General features: G+C 37.6%; 1 protein-coding gene across 1 annotated transcript in view; it reads left to right on the forward strand.

Annotated features, from left to right (window-relative positions):
• FBN2 (fibrillin 2) overlaps window positions 1-26129 on the forward strand; it is a 220154-nt gene that overhangs the window by 86637 nt on the left and 107388 nt on the right. Inside the window, exon 8 of the mRNA XM_070465076.1 lies at window positions 13460-13585. Within this exon, the coding sequence (XP_070321177.1) occupies window positions 13460-13585 (126 nt within the window). The remainder of the gene's footprint in view (window positions 1-13459; window positions 13586-26129) is intronic.

The raw sequence follows: 26129 nt of genomic DNA on the forward strand, positions 1-26129 counted from the left end.
AAGTTGGTCGTGGCTTTTCTTCCAAGGAGCAAGTGTCTTTTAATTTCATGGCTGCAGTCACCATCTGCTGTGATTTTGGAGACCAAGAAAATAAAGTCTCTCACTGTTTCCACTGTTTCCCCATCTATTTACCATGAAATGCTGGGACCAGATGCCATGATCTTAGGTTTCTGAATGTTGAGCTTTAAGCCAACTTTTTCACTCTCTTCCTTCACTTTCAACAAGAGGCTCTTTAGTTCTTCTTTACTTTCTGCCATAAGGGTGGTGTCATCTGCATATCTGAGGTTCCTGATATTTCTCCTAGCAATCTTGATTCCCGCATGTGCTTTATCCAGCCCAGCGTTTCTCATGATGTATTCTGCATATAAGTTAAATAAGCAGGGTGACAATATACAGCCTTGATGTACTCCTTTCCCAATTTGGAATCAGTCTGTTGTTCCATGTCCAATTCTAACTGTTGCTTCTTGACCTGCATACAGATTCTCAGGAGGCAGGTCAGGTGGTCTGGTATTCCCATCTCTTTATAAATTTTCCAGTTTGTTGTGATCCACATAGTCAAAGGTTTTGGTATAGTCATAAAGCAGAAGTAGGTGTTTTTCTGGAACTCTTCTTGCTTTTTCGATGATCCAGTGTATGTTGGCAATTTGATCCCTGGTTCCTCTGCCTTTTCTAAATCCAGCTTGAACATCTGGAAGTTCTGGTTCACGTACTGTTGCAGTCTGGCTTGGAGAATTTTGAGCATTAATTTGCTAGTGTGTGAGATGAGTGCAGTTGTACAGTAGTTTGAACTTTCTTTGGCATTGCCTTCCTTTGTGATTGGAATAAAAATTGACCTTTTCCAGTCCTGTGGCCACTGCTGAGTTTTCCAAATTTGCTGGCATGCTGAGTGTAGCACTTTCATAGCATCATCTTCTAGGATTTGAAATAGCTCAACTGGAATTCCATCACTTCCACTAGTTTTGTTCGTAGTGATGTTTTTAGGCCCAGTTGACTTTGCATTCCAGGATGTCTGGCTCTTGGTGAGTGATCACACCATTGTGATTATCTTTGGACTTTAGAGTTCTCAAAAAGGGAGACAGTGGAGAATTTTGAGCAGAGGAGTGACATATTCTGCCCTCCATTTAAAAAAGATTTTCTCTGGCTGCTGGGAGGTAAAAAGATGAGAACGGAACAAATATGAACGCAGAGAGATCAAGTAAAATGCTCCTGCAGTAGTGTCATTGAGGTTTGATAATAGCTCAGAGCAGTTAATTGGTAAATCTGATTGAAGAAGTGGCTGAATTCCATGTATTTTGAAGGCTGAACCAGCAGAATTTGTTGACAGTCACTTGTGAGGCAGGATAAGAAAAGAATCAAGTAGTTCCAAGGTTTTTGGAATGCGGATTGCAAAGTTGCCATTAACTGGGATGGAGAACATCTGTGGGTGGAACATAGTTGAGTTGAGGGGTAGATACCAGGAGCTCAGCTTCAGATGTTTAATTTGAGACCCCTATTAGACACTCAGGTAGCCCTTTGGAGTTGCTTATATGGGTTAAGTTCCAGGGCAAGGTAGAAGCTGACCATGTCAATTTGAGAGTCTTTGGCTTATAGCTGATATTTGAAGCCATGAGAATAAACGAGATCATGAAGGGATCATTCTGATAGAAGAGAACCCAACAGCTGGCCCCTGGAACACTTCAACACTTAAGAGTTCCAGGAGATGAGAGAGAACCAGTATAGACTGAGAAGGAAAAATCTGTAAGGTCACATCTCCACCAACCAGGTAAAATCTTTGTTACCAACACCCGTCTTCTCTCCTCCCCATCATGGCATTGAAAGAGCTCGTGGTAGGTGCTGTCTAGGGAGGAAGGAATTGAAGAAGGTAAAAAGACAACCACATCTCCACTGCTGAAAGTTCTCAGCCTCACCAGACTCAAACTAAGGGGGAGGAGAAGCTTGACTGGATGAGAGATTAGAACTACAGGGTTGTTGGATTTGAGTGGATTCTTTATTCATCTGAAAGTGATAGGAAAACCTGAGGGCCCTGCCTGAAATTTTCTAGGGTCAAGAAAGAACTGGTCAAAAGAAAATATGCAAAATGGCAGTAGGAGGAATAATAAAGTTGCTTTCTGCTTGCACCCTTGTGGTTTCAAATCTCATTACCACATATTCTCAGTTTATTTGAAAACATTTCCAACTTCATGACTTATAGGCCTAAGTCTACATGCAAAAGTTCAACTTTTGCATAAATCATCAGACAGATGCTGTAATTTACAGAAAAGGGAGTTTCAAACGTGAAGATCGTTCCAAGTCTCAGTGAAGACCCGTGAGGTGCTTTAGTGTCCTTGAGAATTCTCCAGGTTGCTCCCTGTGGATAAGCAAGGCTCTGCCCTGTAGCATTCAGATACACCGTGTCCATGTGTCTGTGCTCTGACAGCCCCATTAGGGTGTGAGCCCAGTGAGGTCCACTCAGTCTTGGTGAGTTTTCCCAGTTAGCCCTCTTGAATTTGGCACTTTGCACAGAGGATGCTAGCGAATGAGTTGTTGCATTTATGCAACTCCATCACCTCCTTAAGCAAATCAAACTGTGTGCTTCACAGGCTAAATGACTTTTAGGAATGAACCCTGGGTACTCATCTACACAACCCCATTTGTGCATGTACACAGATATGTCTGTACAATTCAGTGTACATACAGATACATATTGAATTTAAACTGGATATATTAATATATGAATGTTACCTGTCAGGTCAATAAGGAAATCAGCCAAACTCAGGAAAATACAACTGTAACAATTCAAAGATTAACTTTCTTTAGAAGAATTGCATATAGTGTGTGTCTTAGTAACTGGGAGTACCATTTTTGTTTAATTTATTTCCTTTTATGGTAATAAGTATGAAAAGCACAGAGACTAATGAATATTTATATGATAATTCTGTAATGGAAAGTAAGACATATTTTCACTTAATGCCATTTATTTAGAAAATATGAAATAAGTACCTTGATGCATCATTAAGTTATTGATGAAATCAAGATTTCTTAAAGTTCCTACTGCATATGCCAAAGTACATTTAAAAATCCTAAGGGTTTTATGATTACGTCTTAACATACTGATGTTAGAAAGAAAAATGGTAACAGAAAATATTAAATGCTTGCATCTTTGCCAAGTCCAAATGGTTATTATAGTAAAGTTAACTTTGGAATTTCCTGACTTTTATGTTGTTAAAATTATAGGTTTTACTCAACATTAAAGGAGTCTTTCAATTTAATTTTCCTATATTAAAAAATCTTTAAGGTAGTTGTGGAGGGCAGAGAGAATTGGAAGAAAGATTCTAGAAGACATGGTTTAAACAGTTCGTCCTTCAATTGTTAGATATATATATATATTTTAATAGAAGCTCAGTGTCATCCTTTAATCCTTCAGTATTTAGCAACTTGTAAATAATTTGGTCTTCTTTGTCTTGGACTAACAAAAGGTAACAAAATATTTACACCCTGAGTCAATAAAAAAAAAAGAAAGAGAAAGAAAAGGAAAAAGTACTGTGGTAAATAGTTAAACTTCCCATGAAATTTGGGGATGCAGACCAAAAATTTAGACTCATGTTGTTTGACTCTGTTATCAGAAGTTTTTGTATATTTTGAAATAGAAATAGCTTTCCAATTGTTGTGTCAGTTTTAAAAACACTATGATGGAATTGCCTCTTGCCACTATTACTTCGTGCCTGAGTTACTCCAAATTAAGTATTAATATTTAGAAAGATGCAGTATTGGTTTCAGGCCAAAAAGGCACCATGGATTACATTGCTACAGTAGTAGAAGGCAATGCTATTATTTTACCTAAGTGGACAAAAAAGCTCTTTTAATGTATAAAAGATTCCTTTGCTGCCTTTTAATGTTATCACACAGAGTATTTTCAATATACTTCTCTATGTAAGTAACTAGAGGAAAAGATACAAAGAAAGTATATATTATCATACTATGGTAAAACGCTGGATTAAAATAAAAATATTGATATTACATAGGAGATAACAGGCTTCCATCCTCTGTACATTGGATATACAGTGGATCGTGGTGTTTTCCACTATCCTAAAAAATATCCTTTCCTCTCCATCTTTCCCTTAAGCCACTATGCTCTTTTCCTTCCTTTCACCTCACACTTTGGAATTATCTACAGTCATTCTGTCCTTTCTTTCTTCTGACTTACGCTGGAACCCATTGTAACCTAGTCAACTGAAACTCTATTTCAACCAGCTCAGTAGGTGGACTTTTCTCATTCCTTATGTAACCTGCCATTCCTGCCAAAAAAAGAGAAAAGAATAACAGCGCCTGTATGCACTTGGCTTCCAGAAATGGAACCTAGACCACCTTTGTATGCAGCTGCATGCGTGCATGCTAAGTCACTTCATGCATGTCTGACTCTGCGAGCCTATGGACTGTAGCCTGCCGGGCTCCTCTTTCCATGGGTTCTCCAGGCAAGAATACTGGAGTGGGTTGCCGTGCCCTCCTCCAGGGGATCTTCCCCACCCAGGGATCGAACCTGTGTCTCTGACATCTCCTGTATTGGCAGGCAGGGTCTTTACCACTCGCTCCACCTGGGAAGCTCCTGTGGAGCTGCGTACCAGGCACGGATGCTTTGGCCGCCCCACGGTTGGCTTAAGCTCAGCACGCACAGACTGAGTCTCTAGTTCCTCTGCGCTTACTCGATGTGTACTTTACCGGCATTTCTCAAATAGCTTATCTCAGTGACTGGCCCCACTATCCATTTTCTAGCCCAAAGTGTAAATCTGGATAGCATTTTTAATACCGCCCTTTCCTGACACAGCCGTTTTATCACCAAGAATTTGGATGGATACTACCTCTTAAATGTATTTTGAATCTATCCACTTTATCTTGGTTTCTTTTCTGGGTTACTGAGGCATCTTTCTTTGATGTCTTATTCTACTCAAGACACTTGTTCTACTCCACCTTTTTTCCATGTTGCAACCACCGGGATCTTTCTAGAACACAGATTTGGTCATGTTCTTCCTGAATGCCCTGTTCTCGGACATAGTTTCTCATATCACCCTCTGCTTGCATCTCTACACTGTGATTCAGACACATTAACATTACTTGTTTCCCATATAAATCGTGCTCTTTGTTGCCTTTTCCTTGTGTCATCTCCCTCTGCTTGGATAACAACACTCCTTTTAATTTTCATAGCCTGGTTTAGACCGATTTGTCTGTTACGTTTCAGTCTGTCACTTTCCTGTGTAACTCTCCTGACCCATTTTTTTCCCTGTGCATTCCCATGTTATCTAGTGCCTGCCCTCGTATTTGTCACACCATATCTTCATCAGGGGTAATTGTGATCTCCTGGCCATCACGGCCAGCCTTTGGGGAAGGAGTCCAGCAAACACTTGGTTTCAGCTGTACTCACAGCTTAGCGAATTCTATTTCTGGTCCAAGGAAATGTTCATCTTGTATTTTGAAACCAGCTGGCTCTTTCTGGTTTTCTTTTCTTTTTTTTTCTTTTAAAATGTGATCTGTCACTGTTCCGTGTTTGGAACAGAAGGGGCATACCAAAACATCCTGACTAGAGGTCAAAATCTGCATGTTTAATAAGCTGTCCAGGTGATTTTTCTGCACATTTAAGTTTTGTATCATCTGCACTTGCTATTTTATCCTGTCAAGAAGACTGGAGCTGTTTGACATGAATTTACTCAACCTCGGATTCCCTCTATTACTATATCCTCATTTTCTATTTTCCCTGCATTTGTTGAAGTGTCTTCCCTTCTTTTCCAGAGTAAAATGTTCTTGCTCCACACCTAATTCCGTCACCTTTCTAACTCTTACTATTGACACGTAAGTTCACTTTTCTAGCTTTTATCTCTTCTTTTTCCCAACTCTTCCTCTTACCTATGATGAAGTCCATCCTACATATATCATTAACACAAACCTCTCTCTTCCATCTCTTTGGTCACCTCTCACTATGCCATTTTTATTCTGAGTTTTTTCACTGTTCATTTGTGCTCAGTTGTGTCCAGCTCTTTGTGACCCCATGGACTATAGCCTGGTATGTAGTAGAACCTTCTAATTCTATCCTCTACTCCTTATAAATTCCCTCTGCCCTTGGGAAACTCATTTGTAGTTTTTGGCTCACAGTTTTTCCCATCTCCTCTGCATGTTTCAACTTTGTCCCGTTCTTTAGGATCCTTTATCAACTACTATGTCCTCCAGTAGCTTGTTTCTCATAATTCAATTGAGAGAGTATATTGTTAATCTTCTCTGGTGGGATTGTGCCTTGTTTTAAATTTATCTGCTTAATAAATCATTAATTCATGATGGTTAGAGATTATGTATAACATACATGTGACAAATCAAAGGCCTTTAATCAGCAATTACTTGATAAGTTCATGAATGAATGGTAGATGCTCAAAATCTATTTATTTGGTTTAAAGAGAGAAAATTGAGGGTTTCAAAGAATGAATACCATTTTCATTAGAATCTCTTATGAATATAGATGCAGATATCTTCCAGACACTGTCAGCACACTAAATCCAGTCCACATATAAAAATGATTATACATTATTATCAGTTAGGATTTATCCCAGGAATGCAAGTTGGTTCAGCATCTGAAAATCAAGTAATAAAATGTAAGTAGAATAAAGGACAAAAGCCATATGATTATCTCAATACGTGCAGAGAAAATATTTGAAAAAAATCTGACACCCTTTTGTGATAAAAATGATCAACAAATTTGGAATAAAAGGGAACATTCTTAACCTGATAAAAGGCATATATAAAAAAACTACAGCTAACATCATACTAACTGGCAAAAGAGCCAGTATTTCCCTGAAGACCGGAAATAAAACAGATGTTTATTCTCACAACTTCTGTTCGACTTTGTGATGGAGGTTCTAACCAGGGCAGTTAGGAAAGAAAAGGAAATAAAAAGTATCCAGGTTGGAAAGGAAGAAGTAGAACTATATATTTGCAGCTGACACGTGTTTAGTGGATAAAGGATCAACTAAAATGAGTGAAGTATACACTAAACTGGAGAAGATATCCTCTAAAAACTCTTTAAACACAATGGTCAGCAAGGTTGTTGTTATAGAATATCAACATATAAAAATGAATTGTACTTCCATACGTTAGCAGTGAACATTATGAAAATGAAACCAAAAATTCACTTATTATAGGATCAAAAGACTAAATGCTCAGGAACAAATATAATTAAGTGAAAGACTTGTACACTTAAAACCTTTGTTGTACACAAAACCTTGTTGAAAGATGTTAAAATCTAAATAAAAGGAAAGATATTCCATGTTTGTAGATTGGAAGACTAAATATTAAGATGACAGTATTCCTAAAATTGATATATAGATGTAACACAATTCCTGTCAAAATTCCAACTTTTTAAAAATAAATACACAGTCTAATCCTAAGGTTCATATGGAAATTTATATGCAAATCATGTATCAGATATGGGATATATATATAAAGAACTCATACAACTCAACTATTAAAAAACAAATAACTTCATTTAAAACTGGGCAAAGTAATAGAATAGATATTTCTCCAAAGTAGATACATAAAAGCAATAAGCACGTTAAAGTGTGTTCGACATTATTAGTCATTAAAGAAATGCAAACCAAAAGTATGATGTGATACCATCTCACATCCTTAAAATAGTAAAGGTAATAATGAGTGTTGGCAAGGATGTGGAGAAATGGGAATCCTCATACATTGCAAGTGAGAGTGTAAAATATTCCAGCTGCTTTGGAAAGCAATTTGACAGTTCCTTGTTAAGTTAAACATAGAATTATCATATGACTCAGCAATACCACGTGAGATTAAATCATATGTCCACAGAGAAGTAATACTGAAATGTTCATAGTAGCTTTGCTTGTAATAGCCAAAAAATGAAATTAATTACAATATCCATCAACTGATGGATGAATACATAAAATGTGGTATATCCATACAGTAGAATATTATTTGCAATTAAAAAGAATGAAGTTCTGGTGTATCCCACAACATAGTTGAAATTTGAAAACATGATGCTCAGTGAAAGAAGCCAGTCATGAAAGACCCTTTATTTCATGGTTCTTTTATATGAAATGCCCAGAATAGGCAAGTATATAGAAATAGCTTATTAATTAATTGTTATAGATCTGATAGTTATAGATTAGCTATTGCCTAGGTCTTGGAGTGAGATAGGGTGAGTGACTACTAAAGGGGTAGAATTACTTTGGCAAGAATGAATTACTCTAAAATTAAATTGTAGTGATGGTTGTACAATCATGTAAATACCAAAAACTGTTGAATTTTGTACGTTAACTGGATAAGTTACCATCCAATTATTAAATTTCACTAAAGCTGTTGATAAATATACAATGAAATTTTGAGAATTGATATGTATCATCCTTTCAGTACCCAATTAATTTTTATTTTATCATTTTGAAAACGCCCTTTGTCCCTGTAAAAACTTGAAATAGCAATTTATTCTATGTAAAATTTGGTAAAGAATCTGCCTGCAATCAAACCTCCGTTTGATTCTTGGGTCAGGAAGATCTGCTGGAGAAGGGATAGGCTACCCACTCCAGTATTCTTGGGCTTCCGTGATGGATCAGATGGTAAAGAATCTGCCTGCAATGTGGGAGACATGGGTTTGATCCCTGAATTGGGAAGATCCCCTAGAGAAGGGAAAGGCTACCCAGTTCAGTATTCTGACCTGGAGAATTCCATGGACTGTATAGTCCATGGGGTCACAAAGAGCTGTACATGATGAGACTCTTTTCACTTCACTTTCCTAGTTTCAAATAGTATGTTAAATAAAAATTCAATGTATGCATAAGAGAAATAATATTTACCTTTTTTCTATACTGAAACAAAAATTATATGGAATTAAGCCAAATACATGTGGTTCCTTGGCATGGATGGAAAGAAAATATTGTTTAAGCACTTTTTAAAAACAATTTATTGTTTTATTTGTTCTAAGTTCTCTGTAACATAATTGTTACATGGATTCTGCTTTTATGTACGACATGTACATATTGGAACTGACAGAATCTCTAGGGCAGTGTTCTTAGAATTCAGTGATATCTGAGATCACACTTAGCACTACTTACCAAATTATTCATTATATTCTGCTCAGAGTAAGATTTACAGTAAATGTTGTAAATGTTGGTTGACAAATACGAGGTTATGTGGCTTGGCAGTCAGAAATCTGTCAGATGGTTTTGCTTAGCTCTAATTTTCTTAAAAAAAAAAAAAAAAAAAGAAGAAGACGTCTGTGTTCCATTTAAATTACCAAACACTTTCCAATCCTTTTTCGTTATCCTCCCAGGGCACACTTCAAGTCCCCTCCTTTTTGACAGAGTTCTTCCTTACCCTGCTGCCATCATCATACTCTCACTCTGACCTCCCTGATCCTTGCTCCCAGTCTCCTATGCTGGCTTCTCTTCTTTTGACTTTCGCTTGGATGGTGGTGTTTCTCAGAGTTCCCTCCTCAAACTCAATTCTTTTCATATATGTGTCTTCTTTGGAAATCTCATTTATTGCTGCAACTTCAAAAGCAATGTTCAGACTTGGTGATAAACCACAAGTATACATATTGACCCCCTTTTTACCGAGTTTCAAATTTTTAGCTGCATAGTTGGAATTTCTGCTTGTTTCTCTCAAATATTTCATATTCAGAGTGTCCCAAACTCAACGGAACCTCAAAATGTGTCCTGTTTTCTGTTAATAGCACTACCATTAGCTCTGTTCTCAATCAAGCCATAAGTCTGAGAAACTTATCCAGGGGCAAAGTCCTGCTGAATTCTCCTAGAATCTCTTGAATATGTGTTCTCTCACTCATCATAAAGCTTGCTTAAGGCTCTCATCATTTATCACTGGGTTATTTATTATCTATGTACATTAAACATGAGGATTGTCTTTCTGATATATCAATTTGCTTATGTGATGTTCTTATTTAATTTAAACCTCTTCATAAGTACCATAAATTATTTCAGAAAAAAAGTCTTAAGTTTTTGGGAAGGCTCTCCAGGGCTCAGCATATGGCTAACTAGCAAAGTTTATATTTGTCATTTTCCGAATCACGCTGGTACACTTCCCATTCTTTGACTGTGCTGCATTTTCAGATTTTTTGTTACTTTTATTAGTCTAAGGCTAACTGTATTCCGGGCTTCCCAGGTGGCACAGTGGTAAAGAATCCACCTGCAGTGCAGGAGACTCAGGTTCAGTCCCTGTGTTGGGAAGATCCCCTGGAGTAGGAAATGGCAACCCACTCCAGTGTTCTTGCCTGGAGAATTCCATGGACAGAGGAGCCTGGCGGGCTACAGTCCATGGGATTGCAAAGAGTCAGACATGACTGAGCAACTCAGTCACACACACCCAAAACTATATTCCACTTGCTATAGTAGTTAGTTCAGGACTCTGGGCCTATAAGCCCATTTTCCTGGCTATAGGAATAATTCAAAAGTGTTAGTGTGTGACTCAATTCAGGACATTAGGAGAAAAGGAAAGATTTGCTGAGGGCTCCTGGGGAAAAATTCGCTTCGTCTTAGGAGTGAGCCACTGGAAGAGATAACTTCTCTTACTCTAGATGTCCTAGTTAAAGATCTAGCCTAGAACTGCTATAACCATTTTGCTCCCATCAGGGAAGACAGCCTTAAGGATGTGGTCAAAGCCAGAGGAGGGAGTGGGTGAGCAGATCTATTTTTCATATAGAAATCTTGACTACTTTACTGAGAGCCTTTTTATATATAATTATTTTGAAGCTGACCTTTTAAGGTTCTTACTTAATTCTAAGGAAGAAACATGTTTTTGTAAAATAAAATGTTTAACACAAATCTCACAGATTTAATCTTATTCCATGTGTTCTTCTGTGTTCCAGGGTTTTTTCTCTCTGCTTGAAAGAAAAGTCAAACATCTTTCAATTTCTACTCTTTCTGTTGTCAGAAAGGCTATTTGGAAGTACCGCACAAAGAAGTACTTTATTATGAAAGGAAATGCCTGAAAATAAGAGTAAATGCTTAAATGAAAGACTTTAAAGTTCCTGATTTTTAAGAATTTGGCTTAGTCCTAGGCTCCATAAGTGCCTTGGTTGTTGGCGTACCTTTAGACGTAGGAGATCAGAAAGAAAGCACTTCACTTCTGTAGTGCTTCCTGCTTTACTGTGTGTGGTTTGCTTTTTCTGTCTTCCTTATCTAGAAGTGATTACCAATTTATCTGGTTATCACAGTATAGCTTTCTAGTTTCCTTTCTCTTCTGAATCTACGTTCAGTTTTATTAAGATGCCCCGCACTAAGATAGCAACACAAGATGCAACAGACCCTAATTTTGCACATATGGTTTTACTTTGTTGGATTAAATCTGATGGTAACTCTTTCACCACATTGTATGTTTGGTCCTCTTATAACCAATTCATGTTAGAATTCTGGACTCTCTAGGGGAATTGATAGATTATGATTTGTACCACTGTGCCTTCAGTGGCTAACTGTTATGCCTCTAATGAAGATACTATTTTAGAGACTATCTGATTCTGGTAATATTTTTGAATTAGAACATTCCAAGAAGACGTAGGCATATAGTTATTTCATGATACCGCTTATAGGCACAAATGACTTGTCAGAATAAATGGTGGTGAAAAAAAGAATGAATAGAGCAATTCAGTTCAGTTCAGTTGAGTTGCTCAGTCGTGTCCGACTCTTTGCAACCCCATGGACTAAAGCACACCAGGCCTCCCTGTCCATTACCAAGTCCCAGAGTTTACTCAGACTCATGTCCATTGAGTCAGTGATGCCATCCAACCATCTCATCCTCTGTCGTCCCCTTCTCCTCCCTCCTTCAATCTTTCCCAGCATCAGGGCCTTTTCAAATGAGTCAGCTCTTTGCATCAGGTGGCCAAAGTATTGGAGTTTCAGCTTCAACATCAGTCATTCCAATGAATATTCAGGACTGATTTCCTTTAGGATGGACTGGTTGGATCACATAGAGCAATAGAGGAAAGAAATTTAAGGCATTGTCAACCATTTTTAAATTGTGGGCTTTAAAATTTATTTCCTTGTATTTATAATTAGAATATAATTTTTCTGTGCTTTTTATCAATGCATTTAAGTGTATATATGTGTCTTTATGTGTATATGTCTTTATATACATATGTACATGTATGTATATATGTGTGTATATACATACACATACGTATATGGGACTTCCCTGTTGGCTTAGCAGTAAAAGAATGTGCCTGCAATGCAGCAGACGCAGGAGATAACGTGGGTTCGATCCCTGGGTGGGGAAGATCTCCTGAAGGAGGGCATGGCAACCCACTCCAGTATTCTTGTCTGGAGAATCCCATGTATGGAAGAGCCTGGTGGGCTACAGTCCATGGGGTCACAAAGAATCAGACTCGACTGAAGCGACTGAATATACATACATATATATGTTTATATACATAAATGCATATATACATATATATATATATATACACACATCTTTTAAAAAACTGAAAGCTCAGGTTTACTTTTTGGTAATCATCTAGGCTTATAGCTTTTATAATTGTTCCCTGTATTCACTTGGTCTTTGCTAGCTGTGTTGCTTAGAGAGGACAGCTAATTCCCAGGCATCTCTGACTGGATTCTCTTAACACTGGCTCATTTCCTTTTCAGTATATTAGCAAGTCGCTCCCAGTGTACCTAATTGTAGCTTTGTTTGACTTTCCACCTCTCTGTGCTTATTGAAAAGAAAAGTACATTAAAGCTTATATAAATGGCCAGGTTTTCTGGTTTGGGGAAAATTTAAAAGAAAGCAGACCTTTCATTAATGTGAAAGGGAGTAGACTAGTCCCAGCTCTGAGTAAGCTGAATGGATAAATTTAGGGAGGCACAATAGGAAAACTGGATAACTCCCAAAGCCACCCACGTTTGCCCTTTGCCATTTTACTGTATTATTTTAGGTTTGAAGTTAATTCCCAGAATGCCAGATATACCCATATTCAGATGTAAGTACAAAAACATATCCTGAAGCCAAATAGGAAAAAAAAAAAAGATGTTTGCCACCCTCCATTGGTTCAGATAATTAATGTGAAAATTAGCTATAAAATTTTAAATGTACTTATTTCGTATTTAAAAATGTAACCCTTGCATGTGTGTTTTTTTTAAAAGTCTCTAGTAGGATAAGTCCCTAAATGATGTAGAATGGAAACTAAAACATTTACATCTTTACTTATTTCCAATTTAAATTGCATTTGAGGAGGAAAAAGAGGATATGGAGTTTTGCTTTCGTTGGCCTTGTTTTACTGCCATGGGAGTTTACTTTCATCTCAGTTCCCATAGATAGTGTGAGAAATTCTTTAGGGCCTGAAACAAGAGTGTCTTCAAGGTTATACGATCCGACCTAATCAACCATAAGTGCTCTCATACACTTTTTTTTAAGGATCCTTTTTAAAAGCTATTTAGTGAAGGCTTTTCTCAGTCATCTTCTCCTTCTTCCCGATTAGACATTGACGAGTGCAGCATCATTCCTGGGATATGTGAAACTGGCGAATGTTCCAACACCGTGGGAAGCTATTTTTGCGTTTGTCCACGTGGATATGTAACCTCAACAGATGGCTCTCGGTGTATTGGTAAGCCTCTTGGTTTTGAGAAGCACAATGCACTGCTTCTTTCTAATGACAGAACAGCCCAAACAGGTATGGAGATGGCAACAATTATAAAACCTTTGGGAAAGTGACTAACAGAGTTGTTTACGGTACTGCTATCGAGGGATTAATCAGCCAGGTGCTCATGCCACAAACTTCAGTATCAGAAGTCATTTGAGTTGCTTTATGTTGTCAGAGTCATTTTTGAAATGAAGAAAGAGTTCCTCAAAACATTGCTGAGTGTTACAGACACAAAGGCACGAGAAAGATTTTTAAAAATCTGCTTTGAGAGACAAAGTGTAGTAATTAACAGTTCTTTCATTGTTAGGAATCATGAATGTAGTCAGTATCTTATTTACTTAGCATGTGTTCATTCTAGTGAAGATAGGTATTACAAAAAAGAAATCAATACCTTTAATTTTGTGTTTTAAGCATATTTTAACTAAAGCCAGATATATTTGCATGTTCTCTTTGATTTAGAAAGATAAAACAGTGCTCTCAGTCATGTGTAGGTCATCTGTTTTTGAATAAGCTTTAGACTTTAAGATCACTAAAGATTCATGTAGTACAGGAATTGAATTAGGGAAATCAAACCAGCACCCAAAGACTGTAGTTGCTTGGTTCACTAGAGGATGACTGTCTGGGCAGTGACCATCTCCCATCCCCATTGGGAGGGTGTGTGCGTCCCTAAGCACCAGGGAATTTGTATACCCAAATGATGCACGCATGAACTGGGTTGATGATGGATGGAGGGTACGGAGAGTTTAAGATGTAAACTAGAGGTCACAGGCTACCAATAAAAAGGCTTGAGTTTACTTGTTGAGACGCCAAGCACCATGCTGTGGCCATCCAACAGCGAAGAGATGAGAGAGAAGATCCGGCCTTCAAAATACTATGTTGTCATCATAGACAGTGGTCGAAAAGTAGCAGTCAAAGAATAATCTGTGGTGGCAGTATTAAAATTGACAGCTGCCAGTTATCAATCACGTACCATGTGTAAGGCACTGGCCATCTACACCTTACTGTCACATAGTGGTAGGGCCTTGGGTAAGCTACTGACCTCTGTTCTTCTGTTCCTTCTAGTAAATATGTAATAAAATATTCCTCATTCCTTCTACTTATTATCATTAGGGGGAGAAAGAGGTATAGGAGAATGAGGATGTCATCCTTCTAATAGCCCTGTGTGATAGGCATAAGTATTCTGATTTGTAGATGAAGACATTGAGGTTCAGAGAGGTTCAGTGACTTATATGATGTATCAGGGCTGATCCATGGAGCCAGAGTTTAAATCCAGGTCTCCATGCATCTGTGTTACTCTGGTTCTGCACTGTCTCCTTAGATACTTTAACAGAGACCTCTGCCTAGATCTCAAGGCCTCTAGCATGAGTGGTTTCTCTGCCAACACATGGACAGTTGGCTTTGAAAAGATTTGAATGATGATTATTTGTTCTTTACGAATGAATCAGAGTTCTGTCTTACACTTGGTAATACATTATAGATGTTAAGTCTGTAAAACTGAGTAGATTATTTATTTTTAGGGTCAGTGCTATCAGTTGGCTCACTGCATACTAAGTCTGATTCATTTAACATAATTTAACAGAATTGAAAATTAGCAGAACAACCTACACTTGGGTTAATTTTCTTAAACTATATAGCAAAAGAATGTGCATGCGTGCGCGCGTACATACACACACACACACACACACACACACACACACACACACGCAGTCTTCCACTTGAAACAGGCATGAACTCAGCCCTATAGGGAAAATGTCAGTTTAGAAGTCATCAATGAGCATCCTTGGCTGGATGCCATAGACTCTGACTTTGGGAAACCTATATTCTTGAAATGACCAGAAGAAATGTGCCTGGAGACATAAGTGAGGCTGTTACTGTGAAGTTCTGAAAATGCCAAATAAGATGCATGTATTTTATTTGGTAGACAGTGTGGAGTAATTGAAGGCCTTTGAGAATGAGTTGTACAACTAGACCAACTAGTGAGAAGGCAGAATTTTCCATAACAAGTGTTAGTGTTTTAGATCAGATTTCTAAGTTACTTCTTTCTCCCTTATTTCTTAAATTTCTAAGTCCTTTTTTTAGTCATAAACTTCATCATATTGAAATAATCATGATGAAGATCCCCAACAATTTACTGAGGTTGTTTTCTTCAGTGTCAGATATATGGTTTACCATTAAATCATGATCAACTCTCTTTATCTCTTGTTTCTTATATGAAGTTCTAAGCCTGTATTACCTGAACTTTCAAAGCCCTTTAGAGCCTGACCCAGCCTGTATTCAGGACTCGTTTCTAACCACTTACCGCCTCACACATTTCTCTTATTGTGGTACATAAGTACACTGCTCACGGTATTTCCTCTGCCTGAAGCATCTTGACTTCCCCCTACTATGCTCATTAAAACCCAACTCATCCTTTAAATCCCCACTTAGACGTCACTGTTTTTACAACCATCCCTGCTTAACCCACATTTACTTCCTGGACAAAGTCAGTCAGCCCTTCCCATAATATTTTTTACTTTCTTTCATTTCTGGCTTTATCACAGTGTTGCAAGTATTTTTGCTTTACTCATTGGCCAGACTGTAAGCACCATTAGGTCCTGCCTTATGCAGCTTTCCGTCCTCGGTACCTGATACAGTCCTTTCCACAGAAGTTTGGGCTCAGTAAATCTTTTTCTGAATGAAGAGGCAAACCAGCAAATGAATGCATGAGATGGGATTGAACATAAGAATTTCATTAATATTAATTAATAGCTGCTTTGCATCCTTTGACTGCTGGAGATGATGGGATGGCACTGAGTTATGGTCTCCAATGTTTAGAATGTGCGAGAGCCTGCTTGAGCTCCAGGAGCTGTAGCACATGAGTCCCATGCTAACCAGGAGTTTCCACTCATTTCAGTATCAATATCCTCACCCAGAAACAGAGGAAAGCCCCTGAGGAGGGGAGAATGACATTCCAAAATTGCAAAACCAATGTTAAAATTAAGTAAGCAGCTGAAAAATTTTTTGAATTTAACTGTGTTTCATTTGGAATAAGTATGTGTTTTCCACATAAGAAAAAAATAAGCCTAGAATTTTAATAGGTAAGAGATCTTTGATTTTGATTTTTTAAAAAATCTGAGTCTGTATTTTGTTAGATGGAATTTATTTATGATTGAATTATGTATGTCATAAGTATTTCCATGCTATTTGTTTTGTAACCATATATATGCTAACAATAATGAGCTGGATACTCTCAAAATTTTTTTCTTGAGCAGGAAACTGCATGTTATCTGCAGCTTTATTCTAAGGGTGGCACATACTGAATGCTGCCTTGATTCCTTAGTTATTCAAAACACCCTGAATATTTACAACATTATAAGGCAACAATAAGCTTCCTTTTTCTCTTATATATAAGAAATAGCTTCATATGGCAGGAGAGTTTAATGGTCATTTATAATGGGATAGTTTTCTCATTTTGTTTTGTGCTAAGTATAAAAATGAAATTCTTAATTTGTTTTTATTTTATGTTTTCCATCAAGTTTTTTAAAATGTCTGGGAAACAGCCCTCTTTTTCAACAAAGATTACTAAGAGATATCATTTCTAAAAAACAGTAGACCCATACCTAATTTTTTTCTCTTTTTTGAAAATTTCATGCTGTTTATTTATTAGTCAATGAAATTGAAATTAATTATAATGTTAAAATGTGATGGAAGAAGACAGTGAAGCATTTTTCATAGCACAACTTAATTACCCTTATATCATTTTAATGTTCATGACATTATTAATACTTCATTTCCACGTTGCGGTGGAGGCAAGAAGAGTGACTGGCAGTCAACACTGAGTCAGTAGTGATTGACAGGCAACTCTTTTCAACCCCATGGAGCCTGCCAGGCTCCTCTGTCTATGGAATTCTCCAGGCAAGAATACTGGAGTACCATTCCCTTCTCCGGGAGATCTTCCCGACCCAGTTATCTAACCCACATCTGTGTCTCATGCATTGCAGGCAGATTCTTTACCATCAGGGTCACCAGGGAAGCCTGATTGACAGGCAGCAGTGAGCAGACTCTGTATCCAAGTTAATGTGCCAGCTACTGCTGTGCTCAGAGAGCTAGCAGGGAACCTGGGTAACGCAGAATTGCCAGTCAGCAACAAGCCAAGTTCAGAAAATGGAGAGTAAGCATTTAAAAGTCCTTAAGGTAATGTGATGTTGCCACAATATCCTAGTGCGTTTCCTTGCGCTTTACAGAAGTTTCAGTACAATTATACAGTGGAAGTGAGAGAGAGATTTACAGGACTAGATCTGATAGACAGAGCGCCTGAAGAGCTATGGATGCAGGTTCGTGACATTGTACAGGAGGCAGTGATCAAGACCATCCGCAAGAAAAAGAAATGCAAAAAGGCAAAATGGTCTGTGGAGGCCTTACAAACAACTCTGAAAAGAAGAGAAGCGAAAGACAAAAGAGAAAAGGATAGATATACCATTTGAATGCAGAGTTCCAAATAGCAAGGAGAGATAAAAAGCCTTCCCCAGTGATCAAAGCAAAGAAATAGAGGAAAACAATAGAATTGGAAAGACTAGAGATCTCTTCAAGAAAACTAGAGATACCATGGGAACTTTTCATGCAAAGATGGGACAATAAAGAACAGGAATGGTATGGACCTAACAGAAGCAGAAGATACTAAGAAGAGGTGGCAAGAATACACAGAAGAACTGTACAAAAAAGATACTCACGACGCAGATATTCATGATGGTGTGATCACTCACCTAGAGCCAGACATTCTGGAATGCGAAGTCAAGTGGGCCTTAGGAAGCTAGTGAAGGTGATAGAATTCCAGTGAGCTATTTCAAATGCTAAAAGATGATGCTATAAAAGTGCTGCACTCAACATACCAACAATTTGGAAAACTCGGCAGTGGCCACAGGACTGGAAAAGGTCAGTTTTCATTCCAATCCCAAAGAAAGGCAATGCCAAAGAATGCTCGAACTACCACACAATTGCACTTATTTCACACGCTAGCAAAATAATGCTCAAAATTCTCCAGGTCAGTCTTTAACAGTACATGAGCCATGAACTTCCAGATGTTCAAGCTGGTTTTAGAAAAAGCAGAGGGACCAGAGATCAAATTGCCAACATCCGCTGGGTCATTGAAAAAGCAGGAGAGTTCCAGAAAAATATCTACTTCTGCTTTATTGACTATGCCAAAGCCTTTGACTGTGTGGATCACAACAAACTGTGGAAAATTCTTCAAGAGATGGGAATACCAGACCACCTTACCTGCCTCCTGAGAAATCTTTATGCAGGTCAAGAAGCAACATTTAGAACTGGACATGGAAGAACAGACTGGTTCCAAATCAGGAAAGGAGTACGTCAAGGCTGTATATTGTCACGCTGCTTATTTAACTTATATGCAGAATGCTGTTGCTGCTGCTAAGTCGCTTCGATCATGTCCAACTCTGTGCAAACCCATAGACAGCAACCCACCAGGCTCCGTCATCCCTGGGACTCTCCAGGCAAGAACACTAGAGTGGGTTGCCATTTCCTTCTCCAATACAGGAAAGTGAAACGTGAGAGAAGTCTCTCAGTCATGTCTGACTCTTCACGACCCCATGGACTGCAGCCTACCAGGCTCCTCCATCCATGGGATTTCCCAGGCAAGAGTACTGGAGTGGGTTGCCATTGCCTTCTCCTATATGCAGAGTACATCATGAGATATGCTGGACTGGATGAAGCACAGGCTGGAATCAAGATTGCCAGGAGAAATATCAATAATCTCAGATATGCAGATGACACCATCCTTATAGCAGAAAGCGAAGGAGAACTAAAGAGCCTCTTGATGAAAGTGAAAGAGAGAGTGAAAAAGTTGGCTTAAAACTCAACATTCAGAAAACTAAGATCATGGCATCTGGGTCCCATCACTTCATGGCAAATAGATGGGGAAACAATGAGAAACTTTATTTTTGGGGGTTCCAAAATCAGTGCAGATGGTGACTGCAGTCATGAAATTAAAAGATGGTTGCTCCTTGGAAGAAGAGCTATGACCAACCTAGACAGCTTATTAAAAAGCAGAGACATTACTTTGCCAACAAAAGTCCATCTGGTAAAAGCTATGGTTTTTCCAGTAGTCATGTATGGGTGTGAGAGTTGGAATCGATAAAGAAAGCTGAGTGCCGAAGAATAAATGCTTTTGAACTGTGGTGTTGGAGAAGTCTTAAAAGTCCCTTGGACATCAAAGAGATCCAACCAGTCCATCCTAAAGGAAATCAGTCCTGAATATTCATTGGAAGGACTGATGCTGAAGCTGAAACTCCAATACTCTGGCTACCTGATGCGAAGAACTGACTCATTTGAAGACCCTGATGCTGGGAAAGATCAAAGGAGGAGAAGGGATCAACAGAGGATGAGATGGTTGGATGACATTGCTGACTTAATGGACATGAGTTTGAGTAAACTCCGGGAGTTGGTGATGGACAGGGTGGCCTGGTGTGCTGCAGTCCATGGGGTCACAAAGAGTCGGACACGACTGAGTGACTGAACTGAACTGAAAGGGTGTAGAGGAGACAGGGCTGAAACCAAACACTGTATAGCATTTTAATTTTAATCAGAATAATCATATAAAAGTGACTGGTGAGTCAGGGGGCATAGTTTTAATTAATAAAGAATGTCCTTGAAAGAGAAAGTTAGGTAACAAGGAAGAAAAACTTCTCTGCTTTAAAGGAAGAAGTAAACCAAGGAGCCATAGTGGTTCTCTTATTCATTCTTCCTAGTTCTAGTTAGTCGTGTATGGTGGCAACACGAAAGCAACATGCAAGTATTTTAGAAATAGCAAGAATCTTCAGAATTAGTCAAATGGAACTCAGGTTGATGCCAGACCCTCATAGGGCAAGTGCAGGCCTGCAGAATCAGTGGATGAAGTCTGAGGCCATGATTTTTATCTACTGAACACATACTATCGCTAGTCTTCTGACTTGAGCTCACCTCATCATGGCTTTCTGGTTGACCCCTTCATTTTTAATGAGCAAAGCTCATTCAACAAGAGATGTGTTTTTTCAAGGTACAACCTCCCCCGTCTTTTACCAAGTTTTCATCACATTGTATAATTAACTATTAGTTCTTTGAAATCAAGTTTAGACTAAATGTCAAGCCATGAAACAAACTCTGATAAGAGTACCATATTTTGTTTCAAGGTAGATTTATGTTTTAATCAAAGGAGATGGATTGCTTCCTCTTTCTCAGTGTGGCTTTAAATAAGACTTGATGTAAACCTTCTGGGAGTATAGCGAGGGTGATAGGAGATTATTAGAGGAATAGATATGTTTTCATTACTTACAACATAGCAGTTCTGCAGTTAAACACATACCAAGCACTAGAAGAATTTGTTCTAATGGTGTTATAAACAGGCTTCATCTTTCTTTGCCCCTAAGAATTCCATATTTGAAGGGATGCGCTGTCTTGACAACTTTTAGTTGTATGGGATATTCCTTTTTATTCTTCCATATGGCATATTTTCAACACAGTACTTTCTAAGGATCTTGCAGTTCAGAGAGACAAAGGAAATAACCCAGTTCCAAGGCACTGTTTTCCTTTTGTAATGTATTTTTGGAGAGATCTTAACTATGAGACATCACGCTACAGTGCCTGTATCACATTTTCATGTTTTTGATGCAAAGGATTCAAAGTAGATTGTTTACCTCTCCGATGTTAATGCTATGGTTCAGTTGTTAAGTCATGTCCGACTTTGTGACACCATGAGCCACAGCATGCAAGGCTTCCCTGTCCTTCACTGTCTCCCTGAATTTGCTCAAGCTCTTGTCCATTGAGTCAGTGATGCCATCCAATCATCTCATCCTCTATCGCTCCCTTCTCCTCTTGCCCTCAGTCTTTCCCAGCATCAGGGTCTTTTCCAGAGAGTCAGTTCTTTGCATCGTGTGGCCAGAGTGTTGAGCTTCAAATTCAGCACCATCCTTCCAATGACTATTCAGGGTTGATTCCCTTTAGGATGGACTGGTTTGATTTCCTTGAAGAGACTAATTATAGAATTTATGAATATTAGTTATGGTTTACTTGCCAGTCCTCTCTTTCTGTCCCTCAGTCCTTTCAACAGTGACATGGTTTCCTCCAGCATATCTTATAGGACTGATGAGAGGTTTTCAAACTATAGGATAGTAGTTAATTATGTTTACTGAATTTGAAGACCTCCTCCTTAACATCAAAAATGTTTTCAGATCCATGCATGATGATAACCCAATATCTTTGAGAAAAATACATAATGAAACAAACTACTGGATATTTAGTAATAATTTTAAATGAATTTGTACTTTACTAGTCACAATGGAATATCCATTAGTGGGAATTGTAGTAGTGCCTATATATTACGAGGCATTTTTATTTGCATTGCAGTATTCAGTGTAAGTACATATTTGTGGACCTCTCACAATATCATTGAAGACTTCCAAATTCTGAGACTAGTACAGATTCCTGTTCCGCTCCTACTCTTTTTTTTTTTTTAAACATGTTACCTTATTTCCAGTGTGTTGGTGTATTTGACACATGAGTGGTTTAGAAGTGTCAGGGGTTCCCCTGGTTTGAAAATCTTCTTTGTGGGCTTGAAAAAGTTTTGTGTTTTCCCGTTGGATAGCTATATCTGTTAGATCAAACATGTTAACTGTACTGTTCAAATGTTCTCTAGAACTACTAGATTTTATCTGCTGTGTCTATCAGTTACTGACAGAGGTGTATAAATGTTCCACCTTTGTGGGAGATTTCTCAGTTTCTTCATGTGGCCTTTTAAGTTTTTACTTTAATGTTTTGATGCTACGTTATAAGGTAATGACTGCTTAAAAGTGTTTTATTTTTATAGTGAATTGCACCTTTTTTGATATGTATTGACTCTCTAAAATTTTCTTTCTTTTCCTCTTGATATGTTTCTAAATATTTTCTTTTGATATGTTTTATCTAATGTCTTTTTGCATCGCATTTTGTGAATTGGAGAGGAGGATTTAAATATATGCTATTTGGATATTTTTTCTCTCAATCTTTCTGCTTCCTTTTATTTTAAATATGTTTCTTCAAAGAGCCTAACTCTAAATTTTGGGGCACATGGTCTCAAAATCTTTATCTTTTAAATTGATATTTAAATTCATTTGTGTTTGTTACAGTAACTAATGCATTTGTTTTATTTCTGTTATAATCATTTTTTGCTTCTCATTTATTGTACTTTTCCTGTACTTTCTCTTTTTTGTTATTTTCTGTTTCTCACTTTACTTTTTGGATTTATTCTGACTTTCATCCTTTCATTCCCTCCTTCCATTCTTCCACAGCCCATTCTTTTTCATCTGTTGTTTAGAAATACATACTTTATTTCTGTGGTTTTAGTGATTATCCTGGCTGTTTGAGGATATATATATATAACAACTTAAAGCTTAAAATTGTCTGTATTTTTACCCACATATAAACAGTAAAAGAATATATTCTAATATAACCATTCTAATGTAACCATTCTAGGTTACACTTTGATCTCCCCCTTCCAAGGTAAAAAAGTCCAACCAATTTCCACTCCTCATTTGCAACAAATTAATCATTATTATTATTGTTGTTTGATATTTTATTACTTGTCCATATATCTTAACAGTGTTTTCCCTCTTTATTTATTTATATATTTTAAACCTTCCTCTGGAATTGCTTTCCCTTTTACCTAAAACACCTCTTCTAAAATTTACTTTGTCAAGAACCTTTTTGTAGAAAATTCAGTTTATGTTTTCCTGAAAATGGCCTTAATTTATTTCCCTCTGGAAGATGGTTTCTTGGGGTACAGAATTTTAGGTTGACAGTTATTTTATCACAGCATATGAAGATAATATTCTGTTGTGTTCTAGCATCCACTGGTGCTATTAAGAAATCAGTGCTTGATTTAAATATAATTCCTTATCAGGTAATCTATCTTTTTTTTCTAGCTATTTTTAAGATCTTCACCTTTTTTTTGTTGTTCTGCAGTTTCAGAGTGGTGTGGTGCAAACTCTGGATTTCTTTTTAGTTTTCCCACTTTTATTTATTTAACTACTTATTGGACTTATTTATAAACTCTCACTATTATTTAAAGTAAGTATTATTACTTACTTTAGCTATTTATTGGATTTATTGAACTACCTAGATCTGAACTTATCTTGCAACATCATTAGAAAGTTGTAAACTAATATCTGTTCACTATGGCCTCTTGCCCTGCTGTCTGCTTTTGACACTTTCTAATACTCGTATTAGTCTTATTAGATGTAAATTACCTTTTCACACTCACCCGCATAGTTTTTAACCTCTTTCCAAGAGTTTCCATCTCTTTGACTCTGAACTACACTACCACGATATATTCAGCTATATTTTCCAGCTCAGGAATTCTCTCTTCATCTACGTGCAGTTAGTTAGTTAGTTCAGTCACTCAGTCGTGTCCAGCTCTTTGCCACCCATGGACTGCCGCACACGAGGCTGCTCTTTCCATCGCTAACTCCTGGAGCTTACTCAAACTCATGTCCATTAACTGTACTATGTGCAGTACACTGCTTAATATAGTCACTAAGTGTTTTATTTCAGTTATGATTGTTTTATTTATAGACACCTCACTGAATGTTTTTAAGTCTGTTCTTTCATTGTTTGTGGACTTGTTTTCTCTGTTCACATTTTTAGTTTTCTGATTGCTTAAATATATTAAAGGTTAGTTATTAATATATAATGAATTATCATTGATTAAAAACTATTAATGATTTTTCAAAATTGATCTGACCATTCCAGTATCTGAAACCTGCTATTTATCCAGCTAACTTTCATTGAGCTTTGTTTACCTGTGTATTATTTATTTACCTACTTGTTTAGTTACTTTACTGTTATCTACTCCTTTTTTCCTGGAACTTTATATGTGGAAATTCTTTGAGACCTATGTCAGTATTAAGTCCTCAGTTGTGTTGGTTTTTGTGAGGTGTTTTGAATATCTCTGCTTGGAGACCTCTTTATGTAATATTCCTCCTTTGAAATTTTCAGAACACAAACCTAATATTTTGACAACAAAGCCATTTATGTGAGAAAGAGCTTGTGGTTTCACATTCTTAGGAAGAGCCTTTTTTTTTTTTTCCCTCCATCCAGCATGAAGGTTGAAACAGGCAAATCTCTTAGTTGCTTTTCTCTGGTTTAGTCATATAACAAGGATATAGCTGCTTGGGACCCCTACTTTATGAGGGAGTGTCCTGTTACATTTTGTATTAGAGAGGTGAATCTGGGCTTTTATCTCTTAGGTTCTGGCCCCTGTAAAACTATCAGAGTTGAAAACCAGAGTCTTCAGAGTTTACAGAAGCGCAAAAGCTGAAATGTGGGTGTGCACTTAACCTCCAAAGATTCCTGTTTTCACTTCATTTTGAGACTCAGTTTTTCCCCTTTTTCATGTCAGTGAGATGATTTTTTAAAGTCGTTTTTCATGTTTTATCAAGAATGTTTCCTTTGGGAGGGATACTCAGGGTATCTAATACATCATTCTGCTAGAAACAGAACATATATTGTTTTGTTTAATCCTCCCATTAACCCTATTTCATGAATAAGAAGTAGGTAGGTATGGTTACAGAATAAAATAATTAATAATATTTTGATGTAAACCTGGGTATCCCAACTCAAGTCTATGACTCTTTTCTTTTTTCTTCCCAAATCTTATGGTTCAACCTCCTCCTCAGAGATCCTTGAAGAGACAAATACAATCAGCATACTGTGTAGCACTGAATGTATTTTGTAACAATGGTTACTGTGAAGAGTTTAGAAGTTCCATATCTTAATTTTCATCCTATTCATGATGAGTAAATCAAGTAAATTTAAGAATATAATACTTTAAGTTTCTAAAATGAATATTCTAGAAACAATTTTCCTGGATCATTCTTGGGAGTCGAAATCTGCCTGTGAAGTTATTCCCAATGACAGCCATCCTGTCCACACCCAACTGGTGACCCAGCAATCCCACTACTGGGCATATACACCAAGGAAACCAGAACTGAAAGAGACATGTGTACCCCAGTGTTCATCACAGCACTGTTGACAATAGCCAGGACATGGAAGCAACCTAGATGTCCATTGGCAGACAAATGAATAAAAAAGCTGTGGCACATATACACAATGGAATATTACTCAGCCATTGAAAAGAATACATTTGAGTCAGTTCTAATGAGGTGGATGAAACTGGAGCCCATTATACAGAGTGAAGTAAGTCAGAAAGAAAAACACCAATACAGTATACTAACACGTATATATGGAATTTAGAAAGATGGTAATGATGACCTTATATGTGAGACAGCAAAAGAGACACATGTATAGAACAGACTTTTGGACTCTGTGGGAGGGTGGGATGACTTGAGAGAATACCATTGAAACATGTATATTACCATATGTGAAACAGCTCTCCAGTCCAGGTTTGATGCATAAGACAGGGTGTTCAGGGCTGGTGCACTGGGATGACCCAGAGGGATGGGATGGGGAGGGAGGTGGGAGGGGGGTTCAGGATGGGGAACAC

Source organism: Odocoileus virginianus, chromosome 3 (genome assembly GCF_023699985.2).
Source record: "Odocoileus virginianus isolate 20LAN1187 ecotype Illinois chromosome 3, Ovbor_1.2, whole genome shotgun sequence".
In the NCBI taxonomy this organism is placed as follows: Eukaryota; Metazoa; Chordata; class Mammalia; order Artiodactyla; family Cervidae; genus Odocoileus; species Odocoileus virginianus.